The sequence below is a fragment of the Dermacentor silvarum genome, unplaced genomic scaffold, assembly GCF_013339745.2.
Source record: "Dermacentor silvarum isolate Dsil-2018 unplaced genomic scaffold, BIME_Dsil_1.4 Seq925, whole genome shotgun sequence".
NCBI classification, from domain to species: Eukaryota; Metazoa; Arthropoda; class Arachnida; order Ixodida; family Ixodidae; genus Dermacentor; species Dermacentor silvarum.
This window is the reverse complement of record NW_023606977.1, coordinates 25662-42166: the sequence shown is the minus strand read 5'-3', so window position 1 is coordinate 42166 and position 16505 is coordinate 25662. Positions and strand designations below refer to the sequence as shown.

The 16505-nt window shown below is 47.6% G+C and overlaps 2 protein-coding genes across 2 annotated transcripts in view; both read right to left on the bottom strand.

The window, feature by feature from the left end:
• Window positions 1–14487, bottom strand: part of LOC119435806 (uncharacterized) — a 37735-nt gene extending 23248 nt beyond the window's left edge. The window contains exon 1 of the mRNA XM_049659951.1: window positions 14334–14487. Coding sequence (XP_049515908.1) covers window positions 14334–14376 — 43 coding nt within the window. The 5' untranslated portion in view covers window positions 14377–14487. The remainder of the gene's footprint in view (window positions 1–14333) is intronic.
• LOC119435807 (uncharacterized) lies at window positions 7504–9206 on the bottom strand. The gene is made up of 2 exons (XM_037702524.2): window positions 8797–9206; window positions 7504–8712 (listed from the first exon to the last, which is right to left on the bottom strand). Exon 2 carries the CDS (start codon window positions 8651–8653, stop codon window positions 7532–7534), a length of 1122 nt encoding a protein of 373 aa, XP_037558452.1. The 5' UTR covers window positions 8654–8712; window positions 8797–9206; the 3' UTR covers window positions 7504–7531.
• Window positions 14488–16505: the final 2018 nt, after the last annotated feature.

Genomic DNA, 16505 nt, shown 5'->3' with positions numbered 1-16505 from the left:
GTTACGAGAAAGCATCTTATCAACTTCGTGTTGGATGATGTCTCGCTCGGTAGCAGAGACGCGGTAGGGTCGCCGATGGATTGGGCTCGCATCCCCAGTGTTAATGCGATGTTTGACAACAGATGTTTGTCCGAGAGGACGGTCGCCAAGGTCGAATAAGTCCCAGTACGAGGCAAGGAGGCAACGTAGTTCATTGGCACACTGGGGCGGAAGGTCGGTCGCGATCATTTTCATTAGGGCATTCAAGTCTGAAGGGGCAGGAGGCACAGCAAGAGTTGCACACGAGGAGTCGTCAGCATTTAAACCCGAAATCTGGTAGTCTTCGGCCGGCGTGATTTGCGCAAGTGATATGCCGCGCGGGAGAACTTGTGCACTAAGTCCAAAGTTCACTAGCGGAAGACAGGACGTGTTGTCCGTGATGGTAATGACGGTGTGAGGAAATGCGACGTTATGCGAGAGCAGGACATCCATTAGGAGATACGATGTAGTCACCGTCGGGAAGGGCGGAACGGGTGAAACACCTATGTAGGTAACGGCAAGGTGAGGGAGGCGAAGATGCTCTGTGGAACATAGCCGGATCAGAGCACTATCGGGGGGATCAATAGCAACAGGTAGAGCGAGTTGCACAACACCAGCAGAACAGTCTATCAAGGCGGAATGGGCTGAGAGAAAGTCAAGTCCCAGGATTAGGTCGTGAGGGCAGTGTTCTCGGACATAGAATAAAACAGAAGATGATGATCGGCGACACTCACACGAGCTGGACACATGCCAATAACGGCCGGCGTTCCCCCGTCGGCGACTCGGAACACAGGCGACGGGCCGGAGTGAGGAATTCTTGAGACGATGGCGAAGCTGAGCACCCATGACAGATACGTGCGCGCCAGTGTCAATCAGAGCCGTAACAGGTACACCATCCACGTCACTTTGATGAGGTTCCGATTTGTAGGCAGGGTCAGAAGAGGATTTTGGCGTCGGGGCGGTATAGCAGATCACCTCTAGGTGCTGCACCGGTAGTTTCCGAAAGCGTGCGCCGGAAGGAGCTGGGCGACGGTGACCGACGCGATGGGGGCGAGCGGGAGGAGCGGCGATGTGGCGAAGGAGAGCGGCTAGAGCGGGCGGGCCGAGAGGAGTCGCCAGGAGTTACTGGTTGCATGCGCGGTGGGAAGCGAGAAGCAGCATGAGGCGGGCGGTCGGATGGCAGATAGGGCCAAGGGGTCGAATTCCACGAAGAGCGGCAGTGACGTGAAATGTGACCGATACGGCCACAAGTGAAGCATATTGGCCTGTCGTCGAGAGTGCGCCATTCAGTCGGGTTGCGATACCGCGGAGGGGCATTCATGTTGCGAGGGCGCATGGCAGAGGTGGACGAAGCGTAGTCAGGCCGATTAACGGAGCAGACATTGGTCAAGCCAACGTTGGCCAATTCCTGGCGTACGACGGTCTGGATCAGGGAAACGGTGGACTGGCAATTGTCGGAGCCAAGGGTTGGGGTTTGGATAGGAGATGCGGCCTCGATTTCACGCGGATGATGTGGACGATGTCATCAGAGCGATTGGGCGTGGGCAGACTGCGGAGGTCTTCGCAGGTGGACGTAGCAGCCGTGTTGGGAGGCGGGGAAACGGGTGGGCAATGCGGCTCTTGGCTTCTTCAAACCGCCTGCATTCGGTAATGATGGCTTGTACAGTAGAAGAATTCTTAAAGACGAGGAGGTGAAAGGCGTCATCTGCTATGCCCTTAATGACATGTGTGACCTTATCAGCTTCGGACATTCTCGGATCCACTTTGCGGCACAGAGCGAGCACGTCCTGGATGTATGTGAGGTAGGACTCAGTGCACGTCTGGACACGCGAAGCGAAGTTTTTGAGCGGCGCGCTGACGTCCAACAGGCTTGCCAAACAAATCCGTGAGCTTCTGTTTACAAATGTCCCAGGTGGTAAGTTCCTCTTCGTGGGTCTGAAACCAGACGCGTGCCGTTCCCGCGAGATAGAAGATCAAATTAGCCAGCATGGCGGTCTGGTTCCAATGGTTGCTCTTGCTCACCCGCTCATATAGTTGAAGCCAGTCTTCAACATCCGTGTTGTCAGTGCCGGAAAAGGTGCCGGGGTCGCGCGGTTGGCGTGGGGGCCGACGAGCCCGAAGCATCCTCGCCTTGAGCTGGCATGGTAGATGCAGCCAAGGAGCGCCCGCTGCGTAAATCCGTCTTGAACTTGAGCCCGCAAACTCCACCAAAAATGTTACGGGGAAAAGGAATGAAATGTATTTACAAGACTGGCAGGGGCTGACAAGATCATAGTAAGCACGCGAAGTCCCGAGCTTCGTCTTCTTCAAGTGCTCTCAAAACGTCTTCTTCATCGCTCTGTCACAATATGACAGAGAAGTCTCGTTGAAATCTGACAGAAGTTAGTTCTCTTTGTTGGAGGAATGTTTACCTAGTTAGACAAAAATAACGTATTAGCCGTAGCATTACAGCAGTAAAATGTACTGTCGATTGTTGTCTTGAACATTAGAAGCAATCAGCAGTCGTAGATTACGCATAAAAAATGTGTGATGGATACAAGTTTTGTTAACGCTAGCTTGTCGCATTTAAAACAGTGAATTTAAGCGAAGTGCCAGCACTTTAGGAACCGACGACGCTTTAGGGCATGAAAAAACATCCTGGTTTGGCACCGCGAGAAGGGTAGACATATTTACAGTGGTGGGTATGTGTTTCGGATTCTTCTCTATTCCCATCCGAGTGATATTTTTCACTGTCTGTGTCTTACATAGACGCCCAGAGACAGCATTACGACTTGGTCCTTTAAGGTACACATCCATTTGAATGTGTGGAGTCTTTACAAGCGTAGCCAGTCCACCGCGGTGGTACAGTGGTTACGGCGCTCGGCTGCCGATCGAAGGTCGCTGGTTCGATCCCGGCCGCGCCGTCGCATTTCGATGGAGGCGAGACGCTAGAGGCCCGTGTACTGTACGATGCGAGTGCACGTTGAAGAACGCCAGATTGTCGAGGTTTCCGGAACCCTCCTAAAGGTGCCTCATAATCATATTGTGGTTTAGCACACAAAACCCCTAATATTCTCATTGTTACAAGCGTAGCTCTCGCGCGGGGAGAGAAGCTCTGGCACGGGCAGAGAATCTTCCAGTCTGACACGGCTACGTTTGGTGGCAGGAGGGTGCGAACGGTCCGCAGGCGCCTTTCTTTTTTCTCTGTCTTTGTCAAGTGTCAAGTAAGCTGAGTAGTCGGGAAACTTGTCGGCACGGCGTCTTTTGTCAGAGCCGTCGTTCGTGGTGCACTCACAAGAACGTGTTATTTGTAGACTGCTTCCCACGTCTTCGACACGGACCTCGGCTCGAAGTGCTTGCTTCTCCTTCCTTGCGCGGAATCGCATGGCGCCATATCTTCAGCCGGTCCCCTTCTCGGGGTGCAGCAAAAAGCGACACTTTTTCAGTGCAGGTCTTGTAGCCATATTTGCACCATGGCACAAAAAACTTCTTGCCGATTTCACAATTTCCTCACACGAACAGTACAGCTTGTCATCGCACAAAAATTTGGCTGTGGTTTAGCTCTGGTTAAACCTAGTTTAGTAGGGATAGCTACAGACCCCCGGCTGCGCTTAGGCGTCTAGCGGCATCGCTTTCACGGCGTTTGGCCAACCGTTCGGCACACTCATCTTGAGTCTCTTCAGCGCGCTGTCTCCTCTTGATTTCTTCGGCGATCCCTGGCCTCCTTCAGGCTGGTTGACTTCTCACCATCCATACTGCGGCCTCAACTATGGCTGTGGCGACGCGAGCTCTCCCCTTCTCTACTTCCGGTTGTCACAGCTGCAGAGCGCGGGGTGTGACGTCATACATAGGAGCGGCGACCGCGACGAGCCAAGTCACCGGAGAATTGAGGCCCGTGGTGTGACGTCACGCAGAGGGCACGGCGAGTGCCCAGGGGTGGCCGCGCGGCGACCGCGACGAGCCGAACTGCTGGACAATCGAGGGCCGTGGTGTGACGTCACATTGCGGCTACGGCTCAAAGTGTGGCGACGGCGAAGAGGCGGAAACCTGGCGTAATGTAGCTATCGCTTCATAAGAATGAAAACAAGTGTGCAACGTGGCGACAACTGTTTCGACTAGAGCGCCACCACTCGTCCACAAATGCGCAATAGGGGCCTGCTGGCCAGGATGTCGGCCACGCGACCGCTCCTGCCATCTCGCGGTGTGATGGAGCGGAGGTACCGAAGTTCCACGCAGCAATTGCACGGCGGCCGCGCTCCGTCGTCCCACCTGTACTTCTAACACCTTGGTTGCCGCCACAGTTGATATGCCTGAGTTGGCATTTTGAGGTGTTTTTTGAGAATCGGTGCCCACCGCGAATTTTGCGCACAAGAGTTCATTCTCGTGTAGTTTCCGCAATGGCAAAGTTTTGTGGCTTGCATATATTTGGCCACGGCGGCCGCATTTCGATGGGGGCGAAATGCGAAAACACCCATGTACTTAGATTTAGGTGCAGGTTAAAGAACCCCAGGTGGTCCAAATTTCCGGAGTCCCCCACTATGGCGTGCCTCATAATCAGATCGTGGTTTTGGCACGTAAAGCCCCATCATTTAATTTTAATTTTTTCCATATTTCAATGTCCAAGTCCTTAGTTTCAGCTGAAATCAACTGAACCGCAGCTATAATGTAGTCGGTGAGATGGAAGGCCCACTTGGCAGCTTTTGAATACGGTTCTCGACTCGTAGTGCAATCTTCTTTGGAGTATGAAACTGTCGCACAGACCTGCACGATTATGTGGGGCTTCGGACGACGCTGGGATGTTATTTTGTCTGTCTTCTTCCATGTTTTTGAGGTGTAGGCAGCCAAGCCCATTCTGTAGACTTGGCGATTGCGCTCAACGAGGTGCGTTGAAGATGGGCCCTTAGGCACAGTATACTGTGCGGGATAAGCGAAATACTCAATTAGGTGAGTCTCAAGTTGACGGACGTCTTTTTAGAAGCTTAAGGCAGAGTACTTGAGCTTTCTACCGGCGATTTCGTCGGAAGTCCTCGTAGTCAGTGAGGCATACGTTCGAGCACTTCGAGCGTTCCGTGCAGTGCGGCTCAACTGGCACGAGAGAAGCACGCGTGTAATCGTGGCCTAACGCGAGAGCTTTGGGCTTCTGTGCTGGAAGACAGAGCTTCGATCCCATCATCGGTCGCCTATTTCTTTATAACTTGATAGAAGGCCTTCGCCCACTTCGTAGACATCTCGCACAAAAGTATTGGTGTCTTGTAATAGCCCCACAGTCGAGTCTTTAATAAGGATATTGAACCTGAAGTGAAAGTGTTGAGTGTACGCGAGTGCCTCGAGGCATGCTCGAAATCGCAAGTTTATAAGGATACTAGGTATCAAATCTTCATTTTGTTAAATGAGTGCAAAAGGTCGGTAGTAACGTACGTCACAATCTGTGTATGGTGCCGCGTATACAGAGAACAAGCGGTGAGAAGTTCTGGCCTAAATTTTCTTATATAGATGTATACGCGTATTTGCTTTTAACATTGTTAGCTTATGTGCGAAAATATAGTTCACGTTCATGCGTTTATTGTACGCACTCAGCTATTATTTCTATACATGCATGGAGTCTCAGCCCGAAGTATTTTGAATATATACACTTGATAATTCTTACTTCTCTGGTCACTCTATCGAAACAGTTATATTTTTACATATTTACATTGAATCTTCTAACTATTCTTCGTATATGTCAATCTCATACCTGCTTGCTAACCTCAAAACGACACTCGCTATTTTGAAAGATACAAATGATTAAAATAAAAATAAAAGCTACGCAGATCCTAGGCACTGTAAGAATTGATGTCTTGCGAAGCATTTTGTTGGTAGTTCGCTATCAGAATGATTTGGGGTCCTTGAAAATGCTGCCAGATAGACCAACGTCTTGTGTAAAACAAGCAACTGTGTGCGGTACGCTGTGTTTGACGGCACAAGCAAGACGACGATAACGGCGACGACGATAGTAAGACAGCAACGGCATGGCGACACTGTTGTTTTTACGGCGACGAAGAAATGTTACAAAGTTTTTGGTTTTGACCTGGCCTTTGCCGAAGACGGTACAATGTCGCACAGATTCTTGCTAGCGTTATCTTCTACGAAGAACGGACATGTAAATCTTGGCCGATCTCGACATCGTCATCGTCTGGAAGTTTAAGGTGCCACGAAGCAATAACTTCGAGGACGCTTCAGCTTCGCCTTTAAGAGTGCAACGCGATAGCATTCAAGGATCCCTTACTGCTTCTCAGGCTTCTCGGCAACAGCAGCTAATGTAAATGTAGTGTTTACCAGGAAACGCTGGCAGCGAACGCTATGCCCGAAAGCGAGCTTTCTGGTACAAACGCAGCCTCTTGAGTGGGCCGATCCTGGAGGTTGTGCACAGCCGCGCCAAAAAAACATAACGCCATTTTCAGGTTTGTGGTATTTTTTCGCACTTTCAATGTTTCAGTGAGAAGATTTAACATAAAAGGCACGCGGTTTCGGTGTTTTGTTTCATGATATTTGTTTGTGGGCTGTCATTCTCAAAATTCGAAGAATAGCTTCGCCCAAGGATGACTCCGCCGACGCCGACACCGGGTTTTCCGCGACACGTGGCCCTTAATGCTCACGCGTTAAAAATTGAAAAACAGGCCTGCTGCCACTCGTGGCGCACATGACAGTCAGTGGCAAGTTCGTGCCCGAACGAGAACTCGCGCGCGCGCACGTGATCGCCCTCGTGCTATGTAATGTAACGAATGTGCAAGTCATCTCAAAGAGCTAGTTATCACTGGCGCGATAGAAGCAAGCGTGTGATTGTCGTCTAACGGTTAGAGCATTGGACTGCTGTGCTGGGAGTCAGAGCTCGAGGTTCGGTCCCACCAAAGAACACTTCAGTTGTTTTATTGAAGAGGCCCGAAACTTGGCCAGAAAGGAGCCAACCTACCCGAAGTGCCTAGCATTAGCCAAAAACTGCTTCGTTACGGCTGGGAGGTGACCAAATGAGTCATTGGTTACAAACGGCGGTACTCCTCAGGCTTAGCCTTAAATGAAAGTGCAAATGAATAAACAGCTTGAATGATCATTTTGCTGTACACTGATATTCTTGAATGGAAGTTGCAATTTCGAAAGTAAAGTTTATGTTTACAACTAGAGAAGAAGTAAAGGGTGCTATGGTATCACTATATCGGGCTTGAAACCTGCGAATGATCTGGCGGGCGCCGAAGTAGTCCCTCTTGAAAAAGATTTCTTAAAGTCTGCATATTAGTTTCTATTGAAGTGTGCGCATAAGCCCTGTGTGGCTTCTTGATAGCTTATGTATTCGTCTTACAAATGGTTGTCGCTCGCAGCCATTGTATTGCTTATTCAACACTTGATAGCGTGTGCACATGGAAGTTTGTATCTTATAATGAAAAATTGTCCACAGTATTGATTTTTGTCTATTGTCAAACCAGAGAGTGGTGGTGCACTTTCCGTTCGTTAATTTGTACAGCTTTACGTCTGTTGTAAGTTTGTACAAAGAACTTTATTTCTAAAACACCTTCTCCTGTTGCTGGCCCTGGTCCTGCTGCTGCTGCCAAGCACTACCAGCACCTCCTAAACTCCAGCTGCTACTGCCGCCAAAGCCTCCTCCCAATCCGTTGCTGGATCCGCCGTATCCACCGCTTGACAATCCACCGAGCCCACCGAAGGAGCTTCCGCCAGAGCTACTTCCTTGTGAGGATCCGGAGCCACTCAGAGGTGTTCCCCAGGTGTATTGGTACGTTGGTCTAGAACTCCAGTACCAGAAACTGCTACCATCTCCGCGCTGCCCCCCACTACCTTGTCTACCGCCAAATGGGAGACCTCCATAGAAGCTAACGAGGTATCCACGTCGCCTGAGGTATTCTGGAAATGTGCATCTATGCCCGCTGTTTCTATACTTCCTGTAGAGGCGCTGCAATCGCCTTCGAGAGAGACCAGTGGCATGGCTCAGCCAACCTAGGCTGGAACCGCCGAAACCGCCCAGTCCACCGAATCCACTTCCGAAGCTGCCTAGTTGACCAGGAGAGCCTTGACTACCGCCTAGTCCAGAAAGGCTCCACGTATATCCGCTCCCTTGATTGTTCCTTCCGGTGAGACCACCGCTGCTACCTTGGCTACCCTGACTCCGCCTGCCATCGCTACCAAGGCTGCTCGCCCAACTCTGACCAAAGCTTCCTAATCTACCAAGTCCACTTCCTCCTCCCAGTCCTCCAAAACTTCCGAGTTGGTTGGACAGACCACTACGACCACCACGGAGGCTGCCGAGTCGCCCAGTGAGACCGCGTGTACCGGACAGACCACTCAGCGTGCTAGAAGGGCCGCTTTGTCCAGACAGACTGCCGAGGCCATAATTATCGTCGTCATTGTCCCCGAACTGACTAAAACTGCTGCCAAATCCGCCTCGTCCACCGCTGCTTCCACCGAAGCCGCCTTGGCTGCCAAAGCTTCCGCTTCCACCGGAGCCCAAACCGCCACTTCGGCTGCCCCAGCCAAGTAGTCCGCGACCGACGCCCAGCGAACCGCTTTGACCGGAAAGGCCATCGAAATCACTGTCTCCGACTTCGCCTGAGAATCTACCCAGTCCTCCACTTCCACCACGTCCTCCTTGCTGTCCGTACAGACCACCCATTCCTCTTTGGCCTCCTCCGACCGACAATCCGCCTAATCCTCCAAATCCGCTGAAACCTCCTTGATTACCGTACAGGCCACCGGATCCGCTTTGGGCACCGCGTCCAAACTGTCCGCCGAATCCTCCAAGTACATTGAGTCCACCTTGCGGTCCATACTGGCTCCCTGATTCGCCTTGTCCGCCTTGGCCCCATTGTTCACCATACCCTCCATTCCACTTACACCACCAGGCACGCCGTACAAGTCACCCTGAGGACCACTGTTTCCTCCCCATGGCCGCGGGAATGAGCCACTCCCACTGCTTCCCTGAAATCCCCAGGGCGTGCCTGCTGGCCTTGGGCTACCGAGATTACCCCACGTAAGCCACGTGAATGGCGAACCTACTCTCCGCAGACCCCACTGTCCACTGCCGCCTTGACTTCCTCCATACGGCACAGAAAACAACCTCAATACGTAGACTGGAGTCCTCCAGTATCCGAGAGGGCTACTTCCGTAACCACCATCGCTGCTTCCCCAGAAGTTACCACTTCCGCTTGGCAACATGAGGGGCGAGATTAACCTCCTCCAAATCGAGAATGGGCTACTTCCGTACAGTCCGCCATAACTGTCGCCCAGAAACCGCCGTTTCCATCAAGTCCGGTCAGTCCACTGCCGCTGCCGAATCCACTGCCGAATCCGCTGCCATATCCGCTGCCATATCCGCTGCCATATCCGCTGCTGTATCCACCACCGAAGCCGCTTCCACTGCCGAGAGAGCTTCCTCCCAAAGAGCCACTCCAGAATCCATTTCCAAGGCTGATATAGGTGGCCCCCGATGACCTGGCGACCTGAAAATGGTGTTTTGAAATTTATAAACACGTAGTTTAGACAATTGTAATGTACTAGGAGTTAGGGCGTATGTTTCTTTTTTCTACAAAAGAAGCGGGAGACATTTTCTCAAACCGCTAAGTTACTTTCTTTGCTTTTTAGTAAATGAGATGGCGACTGAAGAGATACTGTACTTGTTCTGGATAATAGTATGCCTAACGATCGGTTGTTTGTATTCACATACTTCATGAAATTTTTATTCCTCGAAAACGCAATCTTTTGTTGCACATAAATATCTGAGTTTAGTTGATGCTTTTGTAAGGGTGTCCCAGCTTCACGTTAAAAATACGGGCCATTGTACGCAAAGATAGCGAAGTGAATATTGTTCTGAGTCTAATAAAGGAGCCGCCAGGAATTTATTAGTCGATAACATTCAATTGAATAATTAATTTCTATGAGGTAAGTTCTTTAATTACTGCTCTAAATGGCATGCTCTGATTGAAGAACTTGCAGAAAATTTAAGGAACCTCAGAACTGGCATGTTTTGACCCAGTTACATTTTGTCCGTTTATTTTTTGCGGCTGATGATTACCAGTATAATAAGAAAGCCCGCTAATAATGAAACATATCACCTGACAAACCGTCCGCCCGCATCAAAAAACCGCACCATCAAGCACGCTCCACACAAGTTAGTGAGAGCATTTATTCCACGACGCATCAATCAGTGACGGCCTCTCTATCTTTGCGAACACGAAGGCGCCGCGCTGTCGCGAGAGGGTCGCGCCATATGAAGGTCCAGCTCTGCCACTAACTGCTATAGAGCTTGTTTTTGGGCGATGCTTTTTGATGCGGGCGCACAGTTAGTCAAGCGATTTATCTAGTGCGAAGCACCACCAGCCTACCAACCTGGATTTCGCCTCTGTCTCTTCATACGCGTGTTTCCTCACGCGAGTTTCCCGTGCACAGCCTTTACTTCTTTTCACGCATACGCCGGCGTAAGTACGCGTGAAATAAATAAGTTAGTTAATCGGCATCGTCGTCGGAGATGTCTAAAGTAGAGATTCGTCGTGCCAAGCGCAGCGAACGACAACGAGCTTGGTGACCGAGGCAGATGGAGTCGATCAACGAAGGTGTGGCCAAGCGATTGCAGTGACGATAATTCAAGGCGTTGAAGCGGGACTACGAAACTGCCGACGATGATAGAAGCGATTGGAGACTGACAGATTGCAGAAGCATGCCAAGTGCGCTGCCGAATAGATGAAGCGCGACAAGCCACACTAGCTGCGGACGTTGCATACTAGCGTCTCAAGGTGGAAGAACGTCTGTTTTTGGCAAAGGCTGTGACGGACATCTTCAAGCGGGAATTCATGGAGAAGCCGTTTGGTTTTGCATGTTCTGAGTGTGACAGACTGTGACACAAGAAGGACTTGGACTGCGTCACAGCCTCATGGTTTCGGCCTTTCCCGGGGTTGAATAATTGTCTGCGTTTAAGGTGTGTAGAACGTGGCAGTCTTCGCTCGCCCAAACTAAAGTGACTGTGTACTCTGTGAGCAATGGGTACAAATATCCAACCGACAATACCCACCTCCTTCCGCTCAACTGTATAGCGCAGCGCATGAATTCACCTCCCATACCATTCATGCATATGCGAAGGCTGCTCTAGAACAGTGAAACACCAAAACGGTTTTGTGCAAGTCTGCAATCCACCTCCTCCTGTGTCCGCCGGGTAACCCAGTATGTATTATGTAAGCTAGTGTGCATGACTATGCGTATCATCTGTGCAATAAAACAATAGTTTAAGAATGAGATCGCGACTTCACAGGATTTAATTAGCAACCGGTGCAACAACAGCATAGCAATGCCTAATTTTATGCACGAAAATGCTTAATTTGTTCCAAGAAAATGGGCTTGCGCACTATATTTCGTGGCAGATGGAGCTAGACTGTCTGTAATTTAACGAGTTTTTTTATCAGCCGGGAAAATTAGCGGTTAGAATGTACCTCAATGGAAACATGCCAGCTTTAAGTTTTCTTTCAATTTCCTACACGTTCTTCATTGACAGCACGGCATCCAGATCAGTAATAAAGGTTAGCCAACTGCAATTAAATAGTAAATTGAATGGTATAAACAATAAAATTGCTAGTAGCTACTCTACTCGTCTGTGAGCAATACGCACTTGCTTATCTTCGCGTAGAATGGCCCGTCTTTTCAACAAAAAAAGAACGCGATGTGTGATAGCTGGGACACCCTTTATATTAGAAGTAATTATTATGCGCATATTAGGAATTCACCGCGCAATTATACTATTTTGTCATAGTAAAGCCAGTATAATTTTATATCATCAGCAGCAGTAGCAGCACCCTATATTTATGTCCGATGCAGGACGAAGGCCTCTCCCTGCGATCTCAAATTACCCCTGTCTTGTCGTGCAAACAAGAAATAAGTATAACGTTCCCTGTGCCTGAAAAATGTGAACAAAAATATTCATTTTAATTGAACCACCTGTAATTAGTCATCGTTGTCGAACTACGAGGGCCTTCTAACATCAAGTAGCTTGTGCGTGAGCAAGTCAATAATAAATTGACACTGGTTGTTGTGGATGCTGTCGATTCTGCAGAAGTCATACTAAAGATGACAAGCGCTGGAGGTGATTCTCAGCAATGTACGTTTTTTTTTAAAATCATGTGGATTGCACCATCATCATCGCGTTTATAACTCGGTTGCATCTTCCCACTTGTAGTTCAAGCGAATGTTTTTAGTATCGGTTACAAGTCGAATAAGTTGTGCTTTTTGATGCTTATTCCACTCAAAAACAAAGTGCACCAAACTTTTGAGTGTATGTTTCTGTTGTACTTTTAGGGATAACTAACTTATTGTAGTCTACAGAAAGACATATCACAGTGAAGGAAGTCGACAACGCTGAATAATTGTGCTGTAGAAGAGGCACGATTGCGGTGAACTACCGATTTCTGAACGAATAGATGAAGCAACCAACATTGGCACAATAATTTCCCGCCATTCATTTAGACTGGGTCACCTTTAGGCGATGCTTCGTGACTGGTATCTGAATTAGGCAATATACTTGGTTTTAGAAAAGTAACTGCAGTGAGAAAATAGACATAGGATGACATTTGTGAATGACAAAACAGTTTCAATTTCTATATCATAACGTAAAACCTGTAGTTTGTCTGATAACGTCTGTGAAGTCCACCTATAGGAGGGGTGTACAAGAACAATACTTCAACACAGCAGGAGCTACAGACAGGCATTACCGAAGACATTGCACAGATAATCCAGGAACGCTCCCCGAGTGCTTAAGAATACGTAGAGCCGTGCGCAAATATGAGTAAAGCCGGTGGTGGAGAGTTTTAGTTTCTTTTGTATAGATGGGTGCATTGTCGTAAGCAAAACTTCAAATTTTAGGACCTTCATTTTCACTGCACACTTACTTTTCGAACGCCGAAGAATTATCAATAGTCCCGTCTCGGCAAGCTTTGTATTTTTTTCAACCGGTTTGTGTTATGGTGGTACTACAGCTAGCTCCTTTGACGAACACAATAGCCTACATGCACCTAGAAGCATGCTGTTCTTTCGTTTTAATATCTTTATTGTCGGTCCTCGCCTTTTAGTTGGCTCTTGTTTAGTAACTGACGGAACATCATTTGACAGAACTTCAAGGTGTGAATGGCCCGTAACTTCTATCAACCTAAATATGTATTTCGCAACTAAATTTTCTCAACACAAACTTATTTGACTTTCGTTTGCATTATGTTGTGATTACGCACTCCAAAATGTTGATGTTGAACATTGCTGTCAGATTAGACTCAAAATTATTGTTTTCTTTCACGCGTACATGGCAGACATTGGCGCTAATGCTAAGAAACTTATTTTTGGATTAGATCAGTGACTTCCTTTAGATTATTAGAAATCAATGCATATTGTAATTGAATTGTGTTAGAAGCAGTTGTTAATGACTTGTGGCCTTCTAATACCTCCTTTTAAGGCCATTTGACTTTTCATTCGGCTAAAGCGTTTGTGAACTTTAGAAGGGAAACGTGTTCGCTTGGCCAATGCTATTTTGCGCGCAGTAAGTGATAATATTTATGGCGTTGTGGTTGCAAGTAGAGCGATTGAACGTAATCCAAGGAAGTAGGAAAGTATGCACAGGAGCTGCGTGGTTGAGCGCTTTCGTTAATTTAGCACTTTATACGCGGTAGCAAAAGTACTGTTCCAGCTGCTGTATAAAATATAGCATCTGACAGTAACGTCAGCGCATTAGGGTCGCGAAAATACGTTTTTACGAAAAGAAGATAACGCATAGAAGATGAAGCGTGTGTTATGATTTAGATTTTGTCTCGTCTCTTTCTGTTTCATTATTCAGACAAATATAATTTTCTAGCCACATCCTTCCTAAGTTCAACAAAGATGGCATGTTTCCGTTTCCGAAAGAGTCCAGCCTTCTCTGGATGCAAATTATAATTTCGAGTGAGCTTTCACGCCGAGCAAGCCGCGAGTCGTGCACTATCATAAAGAAAATTTGTTATTATGCATCCTACAAGATAAATCAAGCATATTTAGCTGTCTTACTTTGTTAGAAAGCATAACTGCCATAAGAGAATTATCAGCTTCAACGGTTAATTGCATCCTGCTCATCGCAAACGTAACCGGCTTATAATGGAAGGAGCATCACAGAATTCTACGCTATATTTCAAGAAAACATCCTGACTATACCATGCGGAGCAATATTTCTTCTGTATGAAAATAGAAATCGGGCGGTCTTTTGAGAAATTAGTGCAGTGAGCTGCGCTCTCCGGATTTAAAAGAAGTACAGTGTAGCTAGACATAAACACGTTCGAAAAGGTCCGCTGACTTACTCAGGAGGCCGACGACCACCGCAGTGAGACTCAGGAACCTCATAGTGCGGCTGCTTCGCTGCACAAATCAGTCTGCCCTGGTTCGAAATCCCCGACTCTTTTATACTGATTCTTCAAGGCGGTGTCGGGAATAATTTTGGAAGCCCTTTGCATAACATTGTTTCATCCTTGAGTCTGCGACATTGTCTGTTGTTGCAAGTAATTTATCAAAAGAAACAAAAAAAAAAACAGAATCCTAGCCTACAGTTCCAAGTTATAAACGAATTGTGTAGCCTTAGTTCACCAGAACAGAGTGTTACTATATGCAGATGCCTTGCACGTTTTCGGCAGCAGCAAGGAGATTGACATGCCAGTCTGGAAGCACAGCTGCATTTTCCGTGTAGAAAGATGGCTCAGTTTTTTTGTTGCAGCTGACGACGTGCGTGTTCGTCCCGGAAAACGAACAATTGAAGCGGTTACTAGGACTAAAAAGTCACTGTCTGCGGCATCTTTTATTCTATATTTCTTAATTGTGAGCAATATTGACAATGTGCGTAGCCGTCGTTGCAAAGATTTGCCGCTTCAGGAGTCTAAATGTTTGCTCCACTGTCCACGATGCTCATGCACCAGCCATAGTTGTTGCTTTCATGAGAAAGCATGCTTGTCCGTCAATTTTGACACGAATGCGACTTGGCACGTCGACAGGGATCTCTACACTCACACTGTGCTGAAGTGTAATTTGTGCCACACGTCCAAAGTTGTTGCTCAGCACAATTATGACTTTTTCCTCTACTACACTAAGTTGCAATACAATAAATGCTTCTTGAGATATATAATCGTAATTTCTAGCGGTTGAACAAGTCAGTAGAACAAGTACGGTTGTCAAGCTTCTTTTTATCACCGCCATAACTATAGTGTTCTACCTTACATCAAACCGACTCGAACAAATATATTCACTTTGAATTTATAGGAGAAGTTTCCAATTGGCAAGAAGTGACATGCTGTGGTAAATACCGTCTTCAACCACTACGTAGAATCTTTTCCCGGTAGTTATAGTTTCAATAGCAAAATAAAAGAATATGAATTAGAACACTGCTGAGTAAACTTTTGCTTTTTTTAAAGTAATGTGTGGCCGTAAGGGCAGCCTAAAATATTTTATATTTGTGCCTAATTGCACGCCGTTTTCCCCAACCTAGGTATTTTTTTATGTAAGTGGCTCTGGGAACTTAGATGCTAGCACACGGAGCTGGAGGCTCATTGTGTGAATGTTTGGTGCCTTTTACACCCGCGATACTTCGGCTTCCAGTTGGCGTTGAACATGTCAGTGTCTCGCACCTCATCATCATCAGCCTTATAATGAGGTGGAAGTCTCCCACCTATCTACCAAAAAATACGGTCAGGCGCCTGGTAACTACACGATCCTGGTACTAAACACCGCAGGTAGTGCATCAAATTCCACACTTACGTCCATCTTTGTGTATTAATGACGAAACGGAGTGCAGTGATAAACCAAGATGTTAGACATAAAGAAAGGCACGAAGAAAATAGGCATGATCTCGTTTGGAAATTTAGTGCACCATGGTGCTGGGTAATACTCTATGCGACTACGGAGTTGAGAAACCTTTAAAGTGGACGAAATAGGAGTTGGGACAGGCGTACAAGAGTTAAGAAAGCAAACTCCTCGATAGGGAACAGTAGAAAGCGCATTGCCACCCAAGAAAAGGATGAAAGCGATCCCTTGAGATCAAAACAGATTTGTGAAAGTAACGTATCCATTTGTAGTGCTTCAAGATTTGTCTTTGCCATTTGTAGCAAAAAAGCTTAGGTTTGGTGAATCCTTATCCTAAATATCGGATAAAAACGAGGAATTGGCGGCAAACGTAATCGATCACGACATGAATTCGCTTCGCCAGACGTGTCTAACGCGACGAAACCTGTTTTGTGTTGGTTCCTGTGCAATGTTGTGTGCATATGTAAGAACAGGACAGTCTCTCGTATCGAGATAGTAACGGCTTCGCTCATAACGCTATTGCTTCGACACTCTATGATAGCCACCGCTTCTCTGTGGATGTTTCTGCACAGGAAATTCACCGAAAGCCTTTAGCTCGTGCCACCGCCACCCTAAGCTCTTTGAGCTAGCTCTTTGAGAGGAACTTTGAGAGAATTCAAGGCAAAATAGGCAGTGTGCATATT

Excerpts from the sequence above, each read along its gene's own strand:
- LOC119435807 (XM_037702524.2), bottom strand. The coding sequence starts at position 8,653 with ATGGGTGGTCTGTACGGACAGCAAGGAGGACGTGGTGGAAGTGGAGGA.